Source organism: Haliotis cracherodii, unplaced genomic scaffold, assembly GCF_022045235.1.
Source record: "Haliotis cracherodii isolate W230 unplaced genomic scaffold, xgHalCrac1.p SCAF_7, whole genome shotgun sequence".
Classification (NCBI taxonomy): Eukaryota; Metazoa; Mollusca; class Gastropoda; order Lepetellida; family Haliotidae; genus Haliotis; species Haliotis cracherodii.
This window is the reverse complement of record NW_027266330.1, coordinates 21,659,323-21,685,923: the sequence shown is the minus strand read 5'-3', so window position 1 is coordinate 21,685,923 and position 26,601 is coordinate 21,659,323. Positions and strand designations below refer to the sequence as shown.

Genomic DNA, 26,601 nt, shown 5'->3' with positions numbered 1-26,601 from the left:
AATAATTGATGTATTATACAAGGCATTGTATGTAATACTTTGTGTATTGCCTGAAGGCCTGAAATATAAAGTACAGTTTTTCTTCTTCAAAGGCAGAGAACGACAGATAGAGTCCAGATACACAGGAGACAAGACAACTGCGACAATTCCGACTCACCTGTAGAACGGTCGAACATTTAATGTTACAAGAAAACCTGGCTTGCATTGCTGATAATTTTTATTGCAGTTTGAATCCTCAGAATTTCTGCCAATAATAATTCCTCGTAAAGACGAGATTGATGTAGTTTTTAAAACCATGTAATAACGATTCACCGATGTTACTTAATTTGCTATTACATGCGTATGGACATAAATCTGAAATAGAGATTTTCCCCAAGTTACAGTTCTGAAGTCGGTATTCTGGTGCTCTGCGGGTAATTCTAACATTCAGTCCTCAACATAGAATTTCAGTACTACTGACTTTATAGACAACAGATATAATGTGCTCAAATAACAACAACATAAATAATTTTGAAGGAAGAACAACACTAATTGAATGCTTTGAGCATCAGTGAGTCAGCTTTGGGCTGTGTTTGTGTGTAGGTTAATGTGGGAGTAAAGCCTAATGCGATGAAGGTCGTGCCACTCCTACTACTACTACTACTACTACTACTACTTCTATTACTACTACTTCTACTACTACTACTACTACTACTACTACTTCTACTACTTCTTCTACTACTACTTCTTCTACTACTTCTACTACTACTACTACTACTACTACTACTACTTCTTCTACTACTACTTCTTCTACTACTACTACTACTACTACTACTACTACTTCTACTACTTCTATTACTACTACTACTCATACTACTACTACTACTACTACTACTTCTTCTACTACTACTTCTTCTACTACTACTACTACTACTACTACTACTTCTACTACTTCTATTACTACTACTACTCATACTACTACTACTACTACTACTACTACTTCTTCTACTACTACTTCTTCTACTACTACTACTACTACTACTACTACTTCTATTACTACTACTACTCATACTACTACTACTACTACTTCTACTACTACTACTACTACTACTACTACTACTACCACTACTACTACTACGACAACTACAACTACCAATACTACTACAACCACTATGACAACTACCACCACAACTACTACTACTACCACTACTACTACTACTACTACTACTACTACTACTGCTAGAACTACTACTACTACTACTACTACTACTACTACTACTCACCACCACCACCACTACTACTACAACTACTACTATGACAACTGCCACCCCAACCACTGCTACATATTTGAACATTTACGATTCAAAAGGGGACGATGTTCCACGGCTTTTGACCAGTATCGTTTCATGAAAATGAGACATCGCCTAATTGTTTTTAAGTTAAAATAGATTGTTATACATAATTACAATTAAAATTGAGTTAGCAGACAGACAGAGTGGCGTTTAAACAATTGCTAGGACTGCCATTTGAATCTAGCCTCTTCCTCAACCCCCATCACCCTCTCTCTCACACCCCCCACCACCATCTTAAACTTAGCGTTTTAAGGATCTTGGGGGTAGTCTAGCAGTTAACGCGTTGGGTCGTCACGCCGCAGGCCATGCTCCCAGTCCCCACATGGGTACAATGTGTGAACCTCTATTTGGTGCCCCCGTGGAGATAAGGCTGGAATAATTCTAAAAGCGAGCGGCGTAAAACCATACTCATTCACTCTTACTGTTTCAGATGTGGCGTTTATGAAATGTCACCTTCTTTGGGTGTTTTCGTTTCCATGGTAACGTCTAGTTAACCTGGATTCTGAGTTTACGAAAAAAGGGTAGAAACGATAGCATCATCTGTTCTTAATGATATCCGCAAATGTAACTTCGATTTGGCGACCATGATTGGCAATAAAGTACTCCTGTTTGGGGTTTCTGGTCAACTCGAGTTTAAAGTAAAGTATTTTGCAAGATTTATATTTGTAAATGAACATTGTTATTTATCAAACCGACTTAAAACAACGAACGCTTATAAAGTTACCGATAGATAATTTAGTCTAACATAAAAGCATTCAGTAAATAATATAATGTGTCGAAGGTAAAATATCATAAAGAGGATGAAAATGCAATAATCTCAGAAAGTAGAATATAAAGCCAGCTAATTGAATCACCGCTGGAGCTTCACGATGTACTGTTATGTGATAGTTCTAAATATCTCTCTAGAGCAGATTTGTTATGTTCATAACAAACACTAAAAACCTTTTTGATGTCAGATTTAATTTTAAAGTATTAAAAGACAGAGTTTTACTAAAATTTGATAAACAATTCAGTATGATTAACTTATGCAATGTTGACAAAACATCTTAAAAGAATTTTCTGTTCGAACAGCAAATGTAAAATTACGGACGGTTTCTTTAATATCTAATGGGACGAAACGAATCTTCAGACAAGATCCCTTGGTGATCTCTCAAGCTGAAATATTGGTGGGTGTTTTAATCGTATTTCCCTTGATTTGCCTGCGACTGCATAACTCTTATTTCTACACAACTGTGTTCTATGTAAAGCAATCACGAAAATTACAAATCCAATAGAACGAAATAATGAAATTCCAGCCAACTCGGCTATCGTCTCTTTCGAGAACGAAATCAAATTACGAAATTCTCACTTTTTCTCGTCTCTATCATTTAATAACACATAAAGCTCAAATTTCAAGCCCAAGTCCAAAACAAAAGCTGTTATCGCCAATTGAAAGAGACGTGGATACATTTCATATGATCTCGTATCCACTAACTACGGTTGACTCGCGGATGGCGAAGCTAGCTCGGACCCTGCGCGGTACGCTGCTCTAACGCAGCTTTCATCGAGCGATGTATCATCTTAATTGATTTTACATAACACTTCAGCATTGTAGCTGTCGCCCATTCCGACTAACGGCGAGTGTATCCAACTGATTGAATATGATTTTCACTTAGGCTAAAATTCTCTTCACACGCGGGTATCAACTTGTATACGGGTAATTGTCTCCCTTGTGACAGCGTCCTGTCATGCTGCGCACCGCAGACGTTGCGCATGTCTCTTGCAGTTAAGCCTGACGTGCGTCGCTGTGTCATCCGACGGTCAGACGGACATTTTGTGGTACAAAAGCAAGCCAGACTGCTATCCCGATCTAATTTTAGCGTTACGTGTGTCAATTTGGGGTAGAATTTCAAACGATTTTTTTTAAAAACGAAACTGAACCTTTATTTGCATTCACTTGCTTTGGCGGTGGTGGGTAAAGGGTCACTAACTGACCTTGATTTGGATTTTACTTTCATTTTTGGACAGGTTTCAAATTATTTGATATCATCGTACAATTTTATTGATATTACTTTCAAGCCACGATCTTAACTGTCGTGGCGGATTTTTATTGATTTGGGGTTATTTTTTTTAAAATTAATTTTATTACAATATACTGTCTCGTAATGTTATTTTTTGTTGTTGTGTTGTCTGTTTCTCATAAGAATGTACTGCGTTTATGATTACCCGAAGGTGACGACTGTCAAACACAATTATTGACTCTGGGCTGGGACAAAAAGAGCATGACAGGAGCATGAAGTGTACTTATTTTTAGCAGTTCTATACACAAAAGTGAATCTGATGTCGCACAAGTAAACCGTTTCTATTTTATCTTCTTCACATCTGTATACGTCTACATTATTAATACATACATATGTAGTTTCAGAACAATACGAACACGTGGTATCAGCACTGATTTTTCTCTGATCCATTCCCATAATTTCCACCGCTACATTTAACGTTTACGACCAAAGAATGGAATCTTTCGATGGATAATCGAGACTTGTTATTGTCTGGCTTTGACGTTTTATATTTGCGTATATTTTAAATTGGAAACTAACGAAGGAATGACATTTCACGAGTAAATATAAACCATGCTCTTATTCTCAACACAAGTTTTTTAGGAGTTTATTCAGAAATCAAGGGAATGGGATTTGGGTTACATGATTTGTGACGTCTCTCAAGTGTTTGTGACGGGTTCTACCTGTGGAGCAGGTAACGTTCACCTTTTTTCGCGAGCACCTGGTATCATCACTATTTGATAGTGATTCATGAACACATGCTCATGATATACTCGGAATCGTACAATCGACTCTGCTTTTGGCATATATTTCTATTGAATATGGAAAGGGTTTTGTCGCTTTTAATCTTTTATTTCAGATGATAACATTTTATTAAAGAAGACAATAAACAGTGACCTTAGTCTGTGAAGACGTCTCAAAATTCAAAATGAATAAGGGAACAAAACAAAGATAATTTAATAAAATCACTTGCAAATGAATCAGTGTTAAAATATACATGGTAAGAAAGTAGAGGTCCGTTTTGTTTCTCTATTACCATATGTTCGTCTTGATGCACCGTGAAATGTTGGTTTCAGGTTTGATGAATGACATAAGCTTTAGACGCACGGTGACAGCGGTGCAGCGAGCGGTTTAAGTTACATTGTGTAATTTGTAGCTTGTCATGTTCAATGTAACAGACTCTTCTCGTATTGTTAGTTTATGAAATATTAAAAGTGTTATTGCAAATACAATTGCTCATGGGTGTTCTGCCATCAAACTGTCGAAGATGGTTTCTAGTGAAGCTGATATACGACGTCAGGCATGTGGACAGCGCGCATCTAGGGTTGAATAAATGGAATTCAACCATCAGCATTAGAACCGGAATGTATCATGTGCTGAAACGGTTCAAATGAAGTTTCTACGTTTTAAAGGTGTCATGACTTCACGCGAACACCTGGTATCAGTACTGATTTTCACTAATCCATTCATATACAGTAAACTACGGTTATAACGAACTCAAAGGGACAACTAATTTGAGTTCGTAATAACCGTAGTTCGTTATAAGCATACATACAGCATATATACAAGAAATGACCTGGACTAAAAAATAAGTTCGTTATATCCGTCAGTTCGTTATAAGCGTGTTCGTTATAAACGTAGTTTACTGTAAATGTCACCGCTAGTTACGCCCAGTGGAATGGAGACTTGATTATACTCTGGCGTTGACGATACAGTTTAACCGATGGAGCAGAATACGCTCAACTTTTCGCGAGCACCTGGTGTCATCACTATTCGATAGTAACTCATAATTGCATGTCCAGCATAGGCGGAATCATACAACGGACTCTGCTTGGAGCAAATATTTCTTAGGATTACGGAACGGGATTTATCGCAAGATGTAACAAATATATACATACATTAGTATCAAGTGAGTGAGTGAGTTGGGTTCAACGCCGCTTTTAACATTATTCCAGTTATATCACAGCAACTCTGCACAGCGAATGGCGGCGCCTTAGACGACTGGGCCAACCCCACCCCCATCCCCCACCCCCATCCCCCACCCCCAACCCCCATTAGTATCAAGATAACTGTTGATTCCAAATAATAATGGTTAAAATACTTGCATTATACCAGGATAGAAGTACAGCGTATGTAGATAAATATTAAGTTCTATCAACATACCTTGAGCCAAAGTAAGATGTCCGCCTTTAGCAGAGGTTTCTTATGATTATGGAAATGTTTTTTGGCGCTTCTATTTCAATCTAACTATTTCAAAAGCCTTCAAAGAAGAATAAGTGACACCACTTTCCCATTATTAAAATATTTAAAAATTAAAACGTTAAGTATTAATTATAATTTCGACATACTTTGCGATCCACTCAGAAACAACTCCGACAACAATTCAAACTAACAAGGCATAAATAATTATATTTTTCTTTGCATACCGTATCGACATGAAGAAATGTAGTATCTGAGAATGTCAAGAAATTATTTCGTCTACGAAGTGTTTTCAGCATTAATAAATATCTCAACAGGTCATAGAGTATTAAAAAGCTATCTCTATTGATTTATTGTTGACAAGGATTGAAGTTCCTCTGCAAAACGTATATCGTCCAAAGTAAACAATTGACTTGCCTTTGCAGGTGTTTGTGACGGGTGCCACATGTGGGTCAGGATATGCTCACCTTTTCGCAAACACCTGGTATCATCATGATGTGATAATCATACATAAACACATGCTCATGATAAAGTCGGAATCGTACAATCGACTCAGCTTTTGGCAGATCTCTCTTGTGAGTGTTGAAAGGGTCTTGCAGCTTTTATTTATGTATCAAAATATTGTTTTGTTTACAGATTTGAAGGAAGGAAAAGAGAAGGAGGAAGAGGGCTCCCCTAAAGTCAAACAGAGACGCAGCAGAACAAACTTCACCTTAGAACAATTGAACGAGCTGGAACGTCTCTTTGACGAGACCCATTATCCCGACGCCTTCATGAGGGAAGAACTCAGTCAGAGGCTTGGACTCTCAGAGGCCCGTGTTCAGGTGAGCTTTTCTAATCAGGTATAGTTTCGTACCTCGGTAATATTGTTGGTTTGTGTGCTGTTTAACGCCGCCCTCAGCAATATCTGTAAATAATCGAATCTGGACCACACAGTCCAATGATTGACATCATGAGCATCGATCAACGCAATTCGGATACGATGACATGCATCAAGTAAGTCTGACCACCCGATCCCGTTTGTCGCCTCTTACGACAAGCATGAGTTGTTGAAGACCTATTCTTACCCTGATCTTCACGTGTTACGTCGGTAATATTCATCTGAGATGTTTGACATTGACACATACTCACGCACTAACACGACGAACTCAACAGAAGCATTTTCAAAGACAGTTACACAAACAACTAACAATATTTCAGTTATTAAATCAGATGTTGTGTATATAAATATTATATAAAATAAACAGAAATAGAAATATATAATTGGTAATATCTGAAAACATTCGTTAAATCAATGCCAATAACGAATTAAGTGTCCAAACTTGAAACTATCTAGCTATATCGACACATTTACTGAGTTCAGAATACGTGCTAACACCCAATAATACAGAAACTAAAATTTGTAAAAATCAACACGGATCTATATTTTTCGTGTAATATTATTCTTTGTGTGTAAACACTCAGACTGAAATAAACAAAACAAACGAAGCGACACGAGCCCTGCTCATTTAAACCCATTCACAAAACCCTTATACCGCCTTGCAGCATTCGCTCTTCTTTTTAACCATCACAAGCTTCATCAAATAATCATCTTTTTAACCTAAAGGAAGGAAATTAGTCTTTCTTTTCTTTCTTCATAAAAAATAATGATACAAACTGAAATATCTGAAGGGCTTTGGACGAGAGAATCTGCGACCACTCGAGTCTATTATAACGAAAACAATGGCAACATGGCCTCTCCTCCTTGGAAGGAAGCCGCCAATTAATGCCCATCTGTGTCAGAAACTCAGCAACTCCCGAAATGCCCTGTTAAATGGGGAAATTATTCCAGTCAATTGACACGAAGAAGGCAATAAGGCCTGAGTATAATTTGATTAATCGTAAGGTTCGCAGATTAAGTGTCTCCTTGAAAAGTAGAGGTAGCGGTCAGTAAATAAAGGACAACTGGCCCGTCTGCGCGTCTTAATCCAGTCGAAAATAAAGATGGCGGACTAGGGTTAGGATTAGTCTAGGAGAAGTAGTACTTTTAAAATTAAAACATTCGAGGATATTAAAATGAAATTTAAAGTTCTCAATTTGCTTTCTTTAGTTTTTTAGGGGGTCTTTATTTCCTGGAGAATCTCAAGCAGTAATTGCATGCATGTCGATCTGCAGTTGGAACCGTAAGTGATGCAGGAAGCTTATTTATAGCGTGGCTCTGCATTGAACGTTCGCAGTGTCTGAATTTGAGAATAGGCAAGACAATTATGAATTGTCTATTGTTTATTATACCGCATGTGCTAATTAGTTACACCGTTGAAATGTGCCTAAAGAGATCTCTATATGGTCCCATGGAAGATAACCCGGTCTAGGATCAACATAAATATACTTTTGCAACACTTCTTGATAACATAACTATAGTTTACGCAGCATTTGTCATGTACAGTGACACCCCGTTAATCCGTTCCTTCCCAGTATCATCTTCCGGATAAACGAATGTCGGGAATGACACATCACTGTTCTAATTTAGACGTTACCGACAGTCAGGAAGACGGAGTGAGTGAGTCAGTTGGGTCCTAGCCGCTTTGAACAGTATTCAAGTTATATCACGGCGTGTGGGGTGATATTCAACAACAAAAAGTATGCACTTGAAAATAGAATTGGACCAAAAAATTAAAAACGTTATCAAAACGTTAATCGGTTGAAAGCTGTTCAAATGTAAGGTCCGAAAGGCAACAATGATACCCGTAGACAATATATAACCATCGAATAACTATTTCTTGTTTCCTTTCAGACAACATAAACATAGATGTATTCTTCCTATTGCCCATCACTTTAGGTTAATAAACATGGTTTTTCACTAATTTTGATAAAAAAATATTTATCTGAGGAAGATAAGATACTATGTGAGATTTGAACCTGAACAGTGATTCGTGATCCCTGAATGTGAGTTAATACTAGTAAGTTGGGCAGATAAGATGCGAAAAGGGATATGTGCTGATTCTTCGGTTGCATTTAGAGGTACATGTGACTGGTTTCCATACAGTAAACAAATACCGTAGCTTCGTTCATGTACTGATAAGAGGAGAATGTATAACTTGTTTAGATAATTTACTTGGTAAAATGACGCGACGTAATATGTCTTGACTAGTGCAATTGCGGCGCAAAACACAACTCACACGATTAATTTATATGTTTTGTAATTATAAGTATTCTTCGAAGAAATAAACATTAATAACGCCATATACACTGTATTGTGACGAAATTTTCGTACAAATATGATCATGTAGGTGCATGTTTTTCTTGTGCACAACAGAAAAGTACTGTTATTTTAAACTTATTTTAATATATGATTTAATATTTTTTTGTACTCACTTACCTGGAAGAATATGTTACCAGTGTAATATAATTGGAGCAAGTTGTTAATATAATTTTACTCAAAGGGGGGTAACTGCAGTGTGGGGGATAATTTCAACAGGAAATAATTTCATGGGAAATTTGTCGTCTCGTCTTTCAGCCCCGGATGTGATACTTTGATCGCACATGCGTGAGTGAGCGACACGTGACTTACACGTGATCGATCAGATAAGCACGTGCAATCCATGCCCTTCTCATTTCGCTCTTTTGTTAATTCATTTATAATTGATTAACATTGTCAAAACAGGTCTTTTACTCGTGTACGCTGATGAAAATCGCGTCTTGATTCAATGATTAGCTCTCTTTGGGGTCAAAGTTCAGTACTTTCCAATTCATTATAATTAAGGTACAATATTTCTTCATTATAAAATTTTTCGAAAATAGGAAAATTGGATGCATGTTGGACATTGTATTATTTACGCGTGGGAAGTAAATGATTCTTTTTTTTAACTTTTGTGCCAAATAATACACTACTCAAAAGAAGTTAAAAGAACATAAACATATTTAAACAAAAAGTTAATGTGAATGGGGCTGGGACCACGTCTCCACCTTCTGAAACATTCTGTTGTGGCTGCATCTGTTTCAAAACATGTTCCCAAGGCGGTTATTGAAGAATGGCGTGTTTCCTTTTCAAATAATCAAATAAAAATTCGAATACACAATACGATTTTTGTAAAGAGAAAAAATATGTTTACAACATACAAATGCCTTAAACGGCTACTGAAACAACTTGTAGGGGAATTATCTGTTTAAATAAATATAAACAAGACGGTTATTTAAAAAAATATATTTATTTTGTCTAAATAATTACAAACAAACAAGACAAGACAAGGTCTTTGAAAAGCATTTAGACGTAATTCACATAAGGAAGAGAATATATGGATGTCAACTTCTTTATTATGAGGAACACAACGTTTCGGAGTTGATGCCTACTTCTTCATCATTCGCCTGATGAAGGAGTAAGCATATACTCCGAAACGTTGTGTTCCTCATAATAAAGAAGTTGACATCTATATATTCTCTTCCTTAAGACAAGACAAGATATCTTGAAATATTGTGCTGCTGGGTTTTTGTACATAACAAATCTTTTTATTTGTTTGTTTGTTGTTTAACGCCGCACTCAGCAATATTCCAGCTATAAGACGGCGGTCTGTAAATAATGGAGTCTGGACCAGACAAACAGTGATTGCCAGCATGGGCATAAATCCACGCAATTGGGATACGATGCTACGCATCAACCAAGTCAGCGAGCCTGACCAACCGATCCCGTTAGTCGCCTCTTACGACAAGACCAATATTTTTACCATTCTATATATACACAACAGTTAATTTTCTTCATTCCGAGGATATCAAATTACACCCCGCGGGGAGTCCAATGAAGAATAGGCTCCCAGTATGCAATGCTTGTCCTAGGAACCATGCAATGAACATTGGAATGTACCGCTGATTGTGTGTGATCGTACCCTTGTGGGACATCGCTCATGCTGTCAATCACTGGTTCACCCAAACTCCCATGATATAGCTGGAATACTGCTGACGGCATGTAACAACATTCACTCACTCAGTCATCGACTCGTATCGATAAGTCATATCGACTAAATATAATTTTGTACAAATAGAAGCTTACACGAGTATCATACACAAGAACTCTTGTAATCGATAAAGGGGCGGTCGGTAGGGTAGCCTGCAGGTTGATGCGCCCGCTCGCCACGCCAAAGATCCCGGTTCGATTTCACACATGGGAACAATATGTCAAGTGACTGGAGTACTGAGATGTGAAAATTAAAGAGACAAAACCCTTCAAAATCATACAAAACTCACTCATTCCTAAATAGGATGAAGACTAATTCATAGCCGATGATCACGAAATCTTAATATCAAAAGTGATATCATATTATTCATTCATCGGTATTGGCCCATTTTCAGTACGTACGCCCGCTTCTTCGTCTTCGCTTGCAGAACCAATTCTTAGTGGTTGGTACCCATTCAGATGGGTCTTGTTCAGTCACAATTAAAAAACAACTATTAAACTTGAAAAAATGATGTATGAAATCTACACTTAATATTGTAACAGAAACAATAAAACAGTAACTAATATCCGATATATTTCATAAAAAAAATTCTGATTTTATTTCTATAAATCTAATATATGATTATAGGCAAGCACACATAACGCTCAGCCGTCAGCAACAAAAGAAAGCACCCGTACCCATGAGACGGTATCTATAGACGGTATCCTAATAGTACTACTTGCAACGCTTCTTGAATATTAAACCAGTCCTTCCGACATGCACAGACGTATGGATTCCAGCCCCATATTTATAACTGTCGACGCCTGCAACCGTCGGGGAATAAGAAGGGGCTGAGTCAAGGAGAGCCTCTTTAATCTTTCATATTTATCAATTATACTTTATAATGAATATGGTATCACTCAAGATCACCTTCGGTATCTGTAACGTTAGCGTAAATTGCATTTCCTTAAGCTTTAACAATAATTCAATTTCTCGTAGGAGAGTAATTGGATTATAGAATATGAGGACGTATTTCACGTAAGATGGTATCGCGTGAGGCTCCAGTGTTATGGCTTAATTTTTTTTATTCATCAACCATATCACCACAAGTTTTTAATAATTTGTTTGTCTCGTAAGGACAGTAGTTAAATCGCCGAAGTTCTGTCCAAGGTTTTCCCAATTGAATTAATGAAATGAAATATCACACAGGTTGATGAAATTCACGTTTTTTGGATACGTTTTATTTGGATTTTTTATCACAGAAAATAGATTACCTTACAAATCTTGTTCATGATAGCGAGACAAAGATGGCTAAAAAGTGAAAATTATTCAATATAAATTTTGAATTATTTAGTCGTTGCATCGGAGGAATTGAAGAGGGGGAATTTATAAAAAAATATTATTATATGAATTATCGCTTTAAAAAATACCATATCAATAATTGCATATATATCGTAACTGAATTACATATCACGAAAATGATTTTATGGGCAAATGTATTCTGACTGCAAGTGAATAGTTTACAGTTGTAAGTTAATAGTGATACGATGAAAAAGAGAAGTTACAGGTGAAATGTGAAAATAATATAGTGCAACTTATCGATCTCAAAGATTCTACCTGTAACTGAAGTGTTCATATTAGTCTTGAGTTCTTTTAGAACAAACAGGAATTGTGATTTCTTCAATATTTTTTTTTGCGATGTTGAAGTTTTCACTTGTAAAAGCGTCACCTTCGTTTTTGAATACATGTCAATATCCATATATCAAGCTTTATGGTCACCTGGAAAGGGGCGGTCGAGTAGTCTAGTGGCTAAAGCGCTCGCTCGTCACGCCGACGACCCGGGTTCGATTCCCGACATGTGTGAACCCCATTTCCGCTGTAAAATCGAAGTAAAACCCCAGAGATTTTATTTAAAAAAGAAAAGGTTTCAATTTCACGAGTTTTATTTTTACGAGAAATACACGACAAAGTGCCCAATTTTGTACTCGTGTGATTGTTCAATGTGATTGTACAGGGTACGGGAATAACTTCATGTTGAACCTAGACCAAGTGGGTAAAAACCTGCGTTGAATGACATCGATTATTATTTATGATCATAACATAATAATGATATCCTGTTTATGGTCTTTGTCCAAAACATTTATTTCATCCTCATCTTAAATGTGTCATCCCATTATTATTGTGTTATTAACATGGTTCATATGTCACTGAAGGAGTGCAAAGTGCTGACAAGTTGAACTGATCTAGAAGCTAACAACATTGCAGGCGAACTGCACCAGAAACTAACAACATTGTAGACTAACTGCTCCAGAAACTAACAACATTGTAGACTAACTGCACCAAAAACTAACAACATTGTAGTCAAAATGCACCAGAAACTAACAACATTGTAGACTAACTGCACCAAAAACTAACAACATTGTAGTCAAAATGCACCAGAAACTAACAACATTGTAGACTAACTACACCAAAAACTAACAACATTGTAGTCGAAATGCACCAGACACTAACAACATTGTAGACTAACTACACCAGAAACTAACAACATTGTAGGCAAACTGCACCAGAAACTAACAACATTGTAGATGCACTGCGCCAGAAACTAACAACATTGTAGTCAAAATGCACCAATAACTAACAACATTGTAGACTAACAGCACAAGAAACTAACAACATTGTAGTCGAAATGCACCAGAAACTAACAACATTGTAGACTAACTGCACCAGAAACTAACAACATTGTAGACTAACTGCACCAGAAACTAACAACATTGTAGACTTACTACACCAGAAACTAACAACATTGTAGACTAACTGCACCAGAAACTAACAACATTGTAGACTAACTGCACCAGAAACTATACAAGTCAATACGTGATGGCACAAACGTGACGTGACTATTCAGGTCAACTTTCAAGACAATTAAAGACACAATCATACAGGCCTAAATACTAGTAGTTCCAGCACTCAGACAACGTGTAAGATGGAAGAACAATTACTTTGTTAAGCTATAACACGTATACGGATTTTGTAGATTAATTCTCCCTGATTGTCTGGAACGTGGTTAATACCGTTCTGGCGATAGCTTACATGAAGCTTGATATAGATATATCTGTCATCCTTTGTCACACAGTGACGTGTAGTAAATAAGAATACACTGTACTGAAGAATAGTCAAGGACGTGAGTAGTCTCCTTGTCGCAACACATTAACACAGTACAGTCATTGTGTTATGAAATGTGGGGAGACCATGAATGACATCAACAGGAACACTTCCTTCTTCTGTGTATTGTAATGTTCTAAAAGTAGCTAAAACTGTCTTTTACAAACAAGTATAAATATTCCTGATTAGATAAGATTATTGTGATTATTATGTGTTGAAACTGTACTCACAGCTTGTTTATTTGCCTAACTGTTAAACAATATGCACTTAACAAATTATTATTATTATTATTATTATTATTATTATTAACAATGATGCCGACGATGATGAGGTGATGATGATGAGGAGGATATATATTTCGACGTTCAGTTCGAATCCGTGGTTTAGTCCATCAATTCGTCATATTAATTCTAAGGGAATACCATTACAAATACACACATCATAATATATAAGCAATTTACAGGTTATTGCCACAATTACAACAAAAATACTCTTCAAATAAACAAATCCAAACTTTTGTTTTGTTTCACCAGACACGCAGTGTAATTTCTGGTTCCGTTCCCGCTCGTAGATTTTCAAACAAAATATTCTCCTGTAGCCGTTTGACGTTCTCTCCGAGCATGATACTGCTTACTTCGCTTTTTTCTGCAACCAGAGCTTGTCATCGACGCCGTAACAAACGCGGCTTCAACAATAGCATACCTTTCACTTACAGCCCGCCATCGAAATCAAATCATATTTCGTCAAAAAACCGTTCCTGATTGATAGCTCTTCCAATGTGTTCGCACGCATTTTGCCTCTCGCAAAGGCTATTCGTTACAATGTTCATCAATTGTATTTAATTTACACCAGATACATGATGTGCTATTATTGTCTTATGCTGTCCTCTCCATTATCCTATTGTCGAGGTGTTCTGAAGATGTAATTGAAGCTAATTTCCTATTGGGACAGAAATTTAATCGCCATACTGCACACGAGCACTCTGTCTCGGACGAAATTCCATTTATGTCAAAAACTCCCTACACTGTCATTTTGCCAATTATACTGCGGTTTCCATATGAGGTCGAAGGCAGGCGGGCAGTAAATAGCAGTGAAGTGGAGTTTCATTTTCTAAATTTGATCAAGATGACGGGCCGTCATAACGTTGTGACATCGGTTATTAAACACGAGAGCATTACGAACGAAGTAGTTGTGACCTCTGACCTTGCATGCATTCCCGTCGGAGCAACACCTGGTACGCGCGCGTGGACTATGTAATTAACACCTCCTCGTGGCACGCGCATGAAATGGACACCACTGTCGCGGCCGCAACTTGACAAACGAAAACATACGGTGTGAATACGAAATAGCGGTTATCGGAGGCCGGTGAAGATTTCTAGGGATTTGACGATTAGCAGAATTGGGCGAATCAATAACTATATTGCAATAGCACTGTGACAGCGATTAGAGCAAGCCATGGCGAAGGAATATAATTCAATCGCCGTTGCCGCCCTGCACTCTTGGGACATTGTTTTCGCTAGAATGATAGACAATTATGAATATGGCTCTGTGCTCTCTATTTTCGCGAGAAGCGTTTAGAGGTTGGCGGCTAAACACTGCAATGAAAACATCGCGCCTAATTTGGAAATTTTAGTTACTGTAGAGAATAAGAATTACATTTTCGCTTTCATACACAAATGTCCCATTTTTGTATGTAATTGAGGACTGGATTCTATCTCCAAGATTCAATTTTATAGTGTGTATTTAATCTTGTAAGGTGGAGGCAGTGCATGATATTGATATCATAATTCAATGGGTTTGTAAATTTGTATTGTTCGCAGCTCGACTGTGAATGTAATCTAATAAACAACCGAAGCCTTTTCATTTCTGATTGGCACCGGAGAACACGCTTTTAATTCAAAGACCCCACAGAGCAATTTCTTCCGCTTGCGAAATTATCATTTATATTCATATTTCAAGGGAAGGGAAACAAGAATATGCATTAATAGTATTATCGAAAGTGGAAAAGATACCCTTAGGTAATATAACTTTTCAATTTAAAATCTCTTTGCTCCAAAGAGCGCCTCGAAATTGCTATGTTTGATTTAACAACTTACAACTGCAATAACGCCGCGAACTTTTTACGAACTTGGGATCAGGGAATAAATTGTGGGATGCTAGGAGCTTTTTCACTTTTTTGTTGGAAGATATTATTTCTTTGTAGGGTACACAACTTTATCGATAAACTAATGAAGGAATATTGAATCCTTATCGTCGATATTATATTGGGATTTTAGTGCAGTGATTTGATTGGATTAAAATATTCATGCACAAGCTATCAGTTCGTTTAGTCGCCCAGTTGATTATAAAGAAGGATTTATTGGCTAATGGAGGCGATTTGTTGGTGAGGCTCACTAATGACCTACATTATTCCAGATTAGACGTGCACTATAAACTAAATTAAGTCGTTTTAAGCTGCAATAGCAACAAGGACGAGAGTAGCAGTAAGAGACGTGTGGCGGTGTTTCAAATATTGTGTTGAAATTTTCACGTCATAAACCCTGTATCGATGTCAGCGGTCCTTGAGGAATAAAGAACGTGTGGCAATATTGTGTACATTGAGTTGTACGTAGGTGTACAGTGAGTGAGTGAGTAAGTGAGTGAGTGAGTAAGTGAGTGAGAGCGTGAGTGAGTGAGTGAGTGAGTGAGAGCGAAAGTGAGTCATGAGTGAGAGTGAGTGAGCGAGTGAGAGGGCGAGTGAGTGAGGGAGTGAGAGAGCGTGAGTGAATGAGTAAGTGAGTGAGAGCGTGAGTGAGTGAGGGAGTGAGTGAGAGCGAGAGTGAGTCATGAGTGAGAGTGAGTGAGCGAGTGAGAGGGCGAGTGAGTGAGGGAGAGCGTGAGTGAGTGAGAGCGAGGCTAGAGTCATGAGTGAGAGTTTAAGTGAGAGCGAGAATAAGTGAGTGAGTGAGAGGGTGAGTGAGGGCGAGAATGAGTGAGAGGGTGAGTGAGCGAGAGTGAGTGAGTGAGCGAGAGCGCGAGGGAGTGAGAGCGATTGTGAGAGATTGAGTGAGAGCGAGAATGTGAGTGAGTGAGTGAGAGAGAGCGAGAGTGAGTCATGCGTGAGTGAGTGAGTGAGTTCGGTTTTACGGTGCTCAGTGTCTCCGTTGTATCACGGCGCCACACCTGAACGTGAGAAAAAAGCCCAGATTTTACGAGCATGGGCATGATGCTTAGCAGGCAGGGATAATATATTGGGCGAATCTGGATTCAAACCCATGACATCATCGAATCCTGGCTGCCAAGGAAATAGTTCTGTCCCAGCTGATGTGGACACCCCTGGCTTCGTAGTTGTAGAGCACGTCGTAGTATTGTGTAGATGTAGACGTCGTGACAGTAGTTGTTGAAGTAGGTAATAGGTAGATGAATGGCGTCAGTAATATTCCAGCTTTGTTAGGTCGGTCTGATAAAACTCGAGTCTGGACCAGACAAACCTGTGAGACATGAAATCGCCGAAGTGAGCCATCCAATCCCCGTTAGTCGGATCTTACGACAAGCACAGGGGGCAGTCGATTTAGTTGCTACAGCAGCAGTAGTTATTTTGTTTGTTTGTTTGTTTGTTTAACGCCGCACTCAGAAATATTCCAGCTATATTAGGTCGGTCTGTAAATAATCGAGTCTGGACCAGACAGTCCAGTTATTGACATCACAAGCATCGATTAACGCAATTGGGATACGATGACATGCATCAATCAAGTCTGCGAGTCTCACATCCGATCCCGCTAATCTCCCCTCACGACAAACATGGGTTGATGAAGATAAATTCGAACCCACATCTTCGCGGTTCGCAGCAGTACTGATTGATGTACATGTAACCGTTGTAGAGGTAGTCGTGTTGTATGTTGAAGTTGCTGTGGTACATGTAGTTGCAGTTACCTAATACGTCGTAAAGTAGCCGTGAGAACAGATACAGCAATAGACGTAAATGTCGGGACGTCAGCCTCATGGAGCGTCTCTGGCTACAGGTAGAGTTATTGATGTTTTGATATGAGCCGCACTTTAAGCGTGGGTCTTTAGGGGAGAGTTCTGAAACTAACGCAACTGTTGAGACTGGAGGTGGACATGTTTTTTTGGGTTGTTTTTTTTGTTTGCTTGTTTGTTGTTTATCGCCGCACTCAGCAATTTGACGGCGTAGGGCTGTAGGGCTGTGGGGTAGACCAGTAGTTAAGGCGTTCGCTCGTCACGCCGAGTCTTCCGATTTGGTGCAATATGGAAATGGAGTTTGGCCACTTATACCCAACTTTTGGTTCATTGCCATTGGATACGTTCAGCTCAGTGGAGAAAAAATATAATGCTGTTCAGTTCACCACAAGACTGATCTGTATAGCAAATTTCATCTCCGGAAACGAGCACTACCCTCATTTTCAATAGAAGTCCAACTTTTCGCCATGAATAAAACAATAAAAAAGTCTCAATTGTACAAAAGGCACCAGTTCACCAACAGACTGATCTATATAGCAAGTTTCATCAAGAAATATTTAACTGTTTTGGATTTCCGTTCCGGTAAGGGAAAACAACCTGTTTTCATCATGAAAATGCATGAAAACAAAACAAAATAAAAAGAATACAAATTCCAAATCATCAAGTGGCACCAGTTCCCCCACAGGCTTATCAATAAAGAAAGTTTCATCAAGAAATATTTAACGGTTTTGGAGTTCCGCTCCGGAAAGGGAAAACGGACGTTTGACGGGCGGACATGTTGATCGCTAAATCTCTCGATTGTGTCGAATGCACGATTGTTACCATCTATCCAATACTTGGCTTCAAACACGCCCAATACTTCTTATCCAATGAAAGATCGTCTTTTGATCACGTGTTGTAAATTACATCACACTAACTGCACAATAGGAATGTGTGCTGCACGTGCATTCCATGCGAAATTGATATTTAGCTGTGCTTGAAGCCAGCAACCACACGGCAGAACATTCTCCGAACATAAGAGCAGTACTTTAATCTCGTGGGTTTGTACAAACACTCGCCTTCTTACTATTCGTCATCGAGGTTTAAGAAAATATCATTATTGTCAGTTTGTTCTGTGCGGGCTTTAAACCAACGCAATGTATCGATAACATAAGTTTCTTTGAACATGCCAATAATTTATTTGCGTTATTTTAAATCAGACAGAAGAGGCAAAGGGTAGATTCCGGGTTAATCACCGACATTAAGGCCTCCGGTTTTAGACACTTAATTAAAACATTTAAGTTTTCGGGGTCAGCATAAATTGAATTAAAGGTTTGGGTTAAACCAGGGGCTTAAACCCAAACGCTGGTATTTAAGGATTCTTAATTTCAACCAAACACACATCTTCTGTCCATTTTTGATTAAAAACTTCAATCGCGAACATAAATATAATAAACCCTCATTTATGAGGTGACAACTTGAAGCCAAGCACGTGCTCGAGACGAAACAAGCCCACATACGCTAGTTCACCAACGTGCCGCAGGACATCTTTTACTTTGTCAGCCCATAAAAACTAATGAATACGAATTGAATAAACCCCACTCAAAGCTATAGCTACCGCCTCTTCAATTGCAGTCAAACAGGGAAACAATATAGAAACTATTTGCTACAATTTTCCGCGGATCATTCACATGTCGAAATTTAGTGCAAATATCGTTTACGATGATTTAGTCAAAACCTCTTCTCTCAAAGACCGGGGAGAAGGAACGTGCCGCGAGAAAGCAAAATTCAATTACGGATTTTGAAGAATTCTTTAGGGCTCTTATCAGTATTATACGCCCGGTACATTGTTGATAGAACTCGTGCAGATACGTAAAGAAATCTATGCAGGGGGGCACAGACGCACGCGCTCGACGTCGCTTGGTTGTCATGGTTTCACGTGACCAAACAATGGCGGACAGGCAAGACGGTGTCGTTTGGTGGCGGAGTGTGATGTCCTTAAATCAGAGAGATTTTCTTTGGGATTTCAAGAATTTTAGACTTCTGAACTTACAGCGTTCGGTTTATAACAGCAATTACCCAAATTGGCTCCTTTACGTCCAAATCTCGTTGTGTTTCTGGGCCAATTATGGCGAAAATGAAGAACGTGAGTCTGGTCTTGGAATCCTAGGTTAAACGTCATCTTGGTTTCAGCGGTGCCGGATTGAGTGTGCGGTTCCATGTTGGGCCGCTCTACAGAATTTGTGGCGCGTTCAGATTATATCCAGGGCAAGCGGCGCCAGTACAGCGAGTTTGTGCTCACGAGATTTAGTTCGGATGGCAAGAACTCGAAAAGGCAAAGTTCCCGAAATATCCTACAGTCTTACAGATATGTAAGAAAATAGTTCTAAACATGTCACAGTTACATATGATCATAAGTTAACAGATACTTTGATAAAAACAGTTTATGTATTTCTCGAGATAATAAAGTAATTGTCTAGCTGGAGAAGATATACTAAATTATACCAAATATGTCATTATAATGAAATTACCGTTTCCCAGGACACTTCACGGAACAAAAAAGTCCACCTTATTTGTAAGGTCACACCTAAAAAATGGATAGTAAATGATACAAAAACTCACGATTTCCTTGATGTGTGTTTCAAATCGACTCATCATTTTTTTTTTAAAACTTACTTCAGAAACCAAATCATATTAGATCTGTTTATTTCAAATTAATGTAATTGTTACTTTTGGTTTTGCGTGTTAAACAAATAATGTTTTATCAAAATATCTTTCACAAGAAAATTAAACGCAATTATTTCTCTGCATGAATATTGAAACGGCAGAGAGTTTTTGCGATGTTTTGTTGAATTGGTCTAGATATCGAATTACATTGAAAATAGCTTGTACATCTCTATCCAGAATCAACATTTAAAAACATCCCCCGAAGGATGACGGTGGTTCAATGTACTGTTACATCGTCTACGGAGATTTGATCCTTAAATTAAATCAAAGTCTCAGCCTGCAAAGTTCTTTGGTGTTTCTTTGCCTCCTGTGCTGGGAAAAGGGTAATTTAATTTATCACTTTTGTAATTCCAATCCCATTTCAATTTGTCATTTAGCGCCAAATTAGTAGTCAAACACCAAAGAAGCACGTTGTTCGGGGCGTAGATTTCTACTGTTGCCTTTCTGGACGATGTATATCGAGCCTTTGTTGTTTCCTAGATCAGATAAAACGCCTACCTTACTGGGGCTCAAAAAAGGTACAAGCTTTTTCGGGAGAGGTTCCTGAAGGAATTTGATTCATACCGGTTTTAAAATTGTTATAACAGTTTTTTATACATTGAAACCCGCTATGAGGACCGTAAAGTTCCTAGTCACGGTATTAACGAATTTGGGTACCAGGTGATATGTTTTTAATTTTAAGTAAATGTTACCAAGAGTAACTGTCCGGAAGTCGGGGTTTCTGTATTAAAAGGTGTCCGGGCTGCAGAGGTTAAACTGGAGACTAAGGTTTTGTTTTATTGAAGAAATATCCATGGGAATATTTTGCTAAAGTGCCGTGCTAGATAGAGTATCCATCCATGTTTGATGGTGGCCGAATGAAAGAAACAAGAAATGGTTATTCGATGGTGATGTATTTGACACGGTGTATCACAGATATGTTTTGGATCTTCAGTTTACCGTGTTTCCGCGACCGTTTTCAGCCGAGTAGCGTTTCGATTTATAATGTTTTGGTCAAATTCATTATTCAAGTGTATACTTTCTTTTGCCCGGCAGTTAATGTACAATGTTTGAAAAAGAATTGTAAGGAGGTGTAAGGACATCTGATTGATTTGGTGTTTTACAGTCATACATTGTTGGTAGTCATCATGCTGTTCATTCCCTATTCAATGTCAAAATAATTACTCACTGGACAACATGCATCGTGATCGATAGTGTATGAATAAATACGGTAAGGCCACATGAAATGCATATATTGCATTTTTGACCCAGTTGCTTGGCGAATTCTATCATCATTATTTTCATAATCATTCTGAAATATTATTTCATTCGGTGAATGAAATATCGTTTCATTGAAAGCAATGCCTTGATGTCATTTCTTGCTTGACGTCTACTGTTTAATCAGACCTGTAGTCAATATCAGCCACCAGAAAGCCTATTAATTCAAATCCTTCTTTAACTTTGAAACTTCATCGATTATGGGTGAAATATGTGGTCAGATGTTTTGCAAATTGATAAAATTAAGGAGCCAACGTAAAATTAAAAATAGATTATATAATATGAATATAATGCTCTAAAAAATCATCAGATGTACCGGAAAACAGTTTAAATATATCTTAATATATTTGGAAGCACAAGTTAGTAAGTTCACATAATGTACCAAAACCGACCAGTGACGAGCGTACATTTGAATTAATTAGCTACAGCCATCACCCATTAAAAGAGTGAGTGAGTGAGTATGGTTTTACGCCGCTTTTAGCAATATTCCAGCAATATCACGGCGGGGGACACCTGAAATGGGCTTCACACATTGTACCCATGTCGGGAATCGAACCCGGGTCTTCGGCGTGACGAGCGAACGCTTTAACCACTGGGCTACCCGACCGCCCACCCATTAAAAGAGGTATCGTATATGCCGAAGTTTATTTGTCAAGAAAACTCCAAGAATGAGTTACACAAGAGAGACCCTGGATATGTGTTCACGGCATAAATGGTGTGGTATGTTAGGTATAAATGTCAGGTATAATATGTGTTTATGTAATATGTGTAGGTATAATATGTGTTAGGTATAAATATGTAATAGCTGTAATGTGTTTGTGTAATATGTGTAGGTATAATATGTTATGTATAATATGTGTTAGGTATAAATATGTGTAGGTATAATATGTTATGTATAATATGTGTTAGGTATAAATATGTGTAGGTATAATATGTTATGTATAATATGTGTTAGGTATAAATATGTGTTAGGTGTAATGTGTTTGTGTAATATGTGTAGGTATGATGTGTTTGGTATGATATGTGTTAGGTATAATGTTTGAAGGTATAAATATGTATAGGTATAATATGTGTTGGTTACAACGAGTGTTATAATATGTGTTAGGTGTCATGAATGTAAGGTAAAATGAGTGTAAGGTAGTATCAACGTTACCCTGTGACCTAGCTCGCTTTGGGAGTGGTACTCAACATACACATATCGTGGCGCATTCGGGGGCGGGGACACACGCGCGCACACACACACACGCACACACACACACACACACACACACACACACACACACACATATGCACGCACGCACACACACACACACACACACAAAAAAATACATACATTTATATTATTGATAAACACAGGTGTAGTATACACCCTTGTCTGACCCAGTGCACTGTTTGCTTATTGAATATTACAAAAGAGTGGCATAAAACCCCATTGACTCTAACACTAAAGCGGTTGCCAGCCCTCATCTAATCCAGATACTTACCACAATTATTGCAGGTAAGATCCCGTTCCATGTATTGGACTCTCACTGAGACTAAGATGCAAATTAAGTACATGTAAATGTATGCCACAGTTGGAAACCAAGATGCAATGCACGAGTGTTGGACTCAAAAGCCCTCTTTTCTGATGCATGTTTGTACCAGTCATGTCCCGAGGCAGGTCCTGCTAATCCCTTTACTGTTTGACAAAAATCGTTCATAACATAATATCTAACCGCATCGGCTTTGGAATATTCCGTTCCCGCGAAAAGTGCCAGATTTTGGAAGTTAAGCAAGTGATTCATTAGACTTGCAAATACAGAATGTGTTATTCCTTATTAAGGCTTCACCAATAGCCCTCATCGTAAATTGAGTTTCCAATTTATGATTGAGAAATATTGAGTTAGAATTGCCCAGATAATTGTAAAATCAGATGCAAAGCGTAGACCCTACATCGCACAGTTTGCCCAGTACGAACAGTCAACGCCTAAGGGTTCAAATTTCGTAATTCCGAAATCAGATTATCCCGAAATGTCTCAAAACTTTCCGTATTCTTATCAAATTCGCCACATCTCGTGCCGAGAAGGGGTGTCGCCCTAAGGACCAATCTGTGACTAGCCGTAAATTGTCTAAATAAAGACAGACAATGCCTAATACGTCGGTCTGGCGTTGAAAAGAGGCGAAGGTTCTTAGCAGGAAAAAAATCGCAAACTCCTCTTATCCTCTGCATATCGATATGAGAGAAGGTGTTAGAAATTTGGCGCGAAATGGCTTAACCTAATAAGCAGAATGAAGTTGGAGAAGTTTTAAGGATTAAGTACACAAAGAAATGGGAAAGAAAAACTCGGCGTAATTGAATCAGGGGGAATAACTCGATGAGCAAAACAGGCAAATTAAATTAACTGCGAAGCATTGTGTTTCAAGGGATGGCTTGTCAATCTGCGCATTTTCCCCTTCAGGTATGGTTCCAGAACAGACGTGCCAAATGCCGGAAACAGGAGAGTCAGATGCAGAAAGGTGGGTTCTGGTCTGCTTCCAAGCATGTAGCAGACGACATATTTAGAATGGATGAAATAAACTTCATTCAGTCTTATTTTGTGAAAATATATGTAAGTTCGGACACAAATATATAGCTCCAGCAAACGATCGGTCCAAATGCAGAATGGTGGATTATCGTCTGCTTCCGTAATGTAACAAACTATATGTTTGAAATGGATGAAATAATCTTACTTCAGTCTTATTTGATGAAAAAAAAATATGATTAGTTTGGATATGTATTTTCTAGTATGTAGGCACAAGCCAATATTAACATGATCCATCCCAACACAATACAGTTGCACTCGAGTGGAGTTCGCAGTTAATTGTCTCTATCTTGTTTTGTAAGAAAACTGTCAGCGGGTCAGAAACCTGTGGGTAGCAGAGTTCGTCACCCAGTGTCCAGCTTGGCACAAGGCAGTCATATAACTAGAAACAAGCAAGTCTGCTGCCTAGTCACTATAACAGCAACTACAGCTGCATCACAAACATACGTTCCCTTGAAAACATATACATCCTGGTCAGAATTGACCTGCTGTCAGGCGGCGACAGGCTCTGGTTGTAGACAGGACAGGGCTAGGTAAGGCAGGGGTATAAGATTACTTGATTTTCACATACTTTTTGTGATTTTCATTGGATTAGGTACTCGGGACTTCAGCATGTTACAAGTGCAAATTGTATAGACTGTTTAAATGTGTCCATGGTAGCCGTTTGTAAGTTACTTGTTGGACCAATGGTTAGGTGAGGTGAGATGAGGTGAGGTGAGGTGAGGTGAGGTGAGGTGAGGTGAGGTGAGGTGAAATGAGGTTTAACGTCGCGTTCTATATTATTGAACTTAAATAGCGACGTGCATGCACGCGTGTGTGTGTGCGTCTGTGTGTGTGTCTGATTGTACTAGTCCGAACTAATGACAGTTTTATAGTGCTAGTTCACTGAGATACCATGCCGCCGTTTAACATGAATACCCCACTCAGACACAGTATACTGACTCCGAGCCGACAAGTCCTTGTTATTGCCCCTTAATGCCGAGCACCAGGCGGGGTAACAACAAGTACCATATTTTAATGTAATTTGGTTTTACTCGGCCGGGTATGGACCCACGACCTTCCGCTCTCTGGGCAGACGCTCTTCCACTAGACCACGGAGGCGGTCTGTGTAACCTGACGACTATGGCGATTAACGACTTTACACTCTCTTTACGTCTAACACTTTACACTCTCTTTACGTCTAACACTTTACTCTCTTTACGTCCAACACTTTACAAACTCTTTACGTCTAATATTTTACATTATCTTTACGTCTTACACTTTACACTCCCTACGTCTAACACTTTACTCTCTTTACGTCTAATATTTTACATTCTCTTTACGTCTACTATTTTAGATTCTCTTTACGTCTAACACTTTACACTCTTTTTACGCCTCATATTTTTCATTCTCTTTACGGCTAACACTTTACACTATCTTTACGTCTAATATTTTACATTATCTTTATGTCTGGCCCTTTATACACTCTTTACGTCTTATATTTGATATTCTATTTACGTCTAATATTTTACATTCTCTTAACGTCTAACACTTTACGTCTAATATTTTACATTCTCTTTACGTCGTGCACTTGACACTCTCTTTACGTCTGACACTTTACACTTGCTTTACGTCTACTCGTCACTATATGGCTGAAATATTGCCGATGTGGCGTAAAGCAATAACTCACTCACTCACTCACTTTACGTCTAACACTTTACACTCTCAGACAGTTCATGCAATTACATAATATTATTATTAATATTTTATCAAATCTACTGCAACCTTGCCTTTCTAAGATGCCTATTTCAAACTACATTGCCCTGAAAAAATGCAAAGTATAGCAATGAATGTTCAAGGATGCTGTTGAAAACAGAAAATGTTCCAGATTACTCCACAGAAAAATAATTCCTAAATCAAATTTCTCATTGGATGAATATAATTACTTCAACATTAAAAACTACTATGTTAACGTGAGACTTGGTTCGTCAGCTGTACCTGATGTCTGTGCTCGTTAGAATCATACCGTCAGCCCAAAGTCTTTAGTTTTTACTAGTCACGAAAAATGAATCGCCGTAATTGAGATGGGAAAGCGAGACTTTCAAATAAGGTAATGTGTTGAAGACTCCGCAGAAGAAAACAATGCCATTAATGAAATCAGGGAAGAACATTTAAGTTGCAGACGCCTGATGGATGATGCGATGATTTCTGTTGACACTTTCGATCAAGAACACTAATTGAGTCGCGAAATTTACAGTTTAGGGAATTGATACAAGGGATGAATAGATTATCCCCCTTTGTAGTTTTTGTTGCCACCAGGTGGCGTTAATTCCGTTGTGGTAGGTGTGAATCATTTGACCTGTTTATTATATTAATTCCTCATAAATTTTATATTCATGAATTGATCAGTGACATGGTAGATTTTGTATCCCACGTGTACCTGCTAGAGATCACGTTAAACAAAACATGTTTCAATGAACTGGAAATGATGCTGTTCAACATA

General features: G+C 38.2%; 1 protein-coding gene across 1 annotated transcript in view; it reads left to right on the top strand.

Annotated features, from left to right (window-relative positions):
* The window catches only part of LOC139447885 (short stature homeobox protein 2-like), a 46,939-nt gene that overhangs the window by 12,411 nt on the left and 7,927 nt on the right, over positions 1-26,601 (top strand). The window contains exons 2-3 of the mRNA XM_071229364.1: positions 6,206-6,393; positions 23,997-24,054. Coding sequence (XP_071085465.1) covers positions 6,206-6,393; positions 23,997-24,054 — 246 coding nt within the window. The remainder of the gene's footprint in view (positions 1-6,205; positions 6,394-23,996; positions 24,055-26,601) is intronic.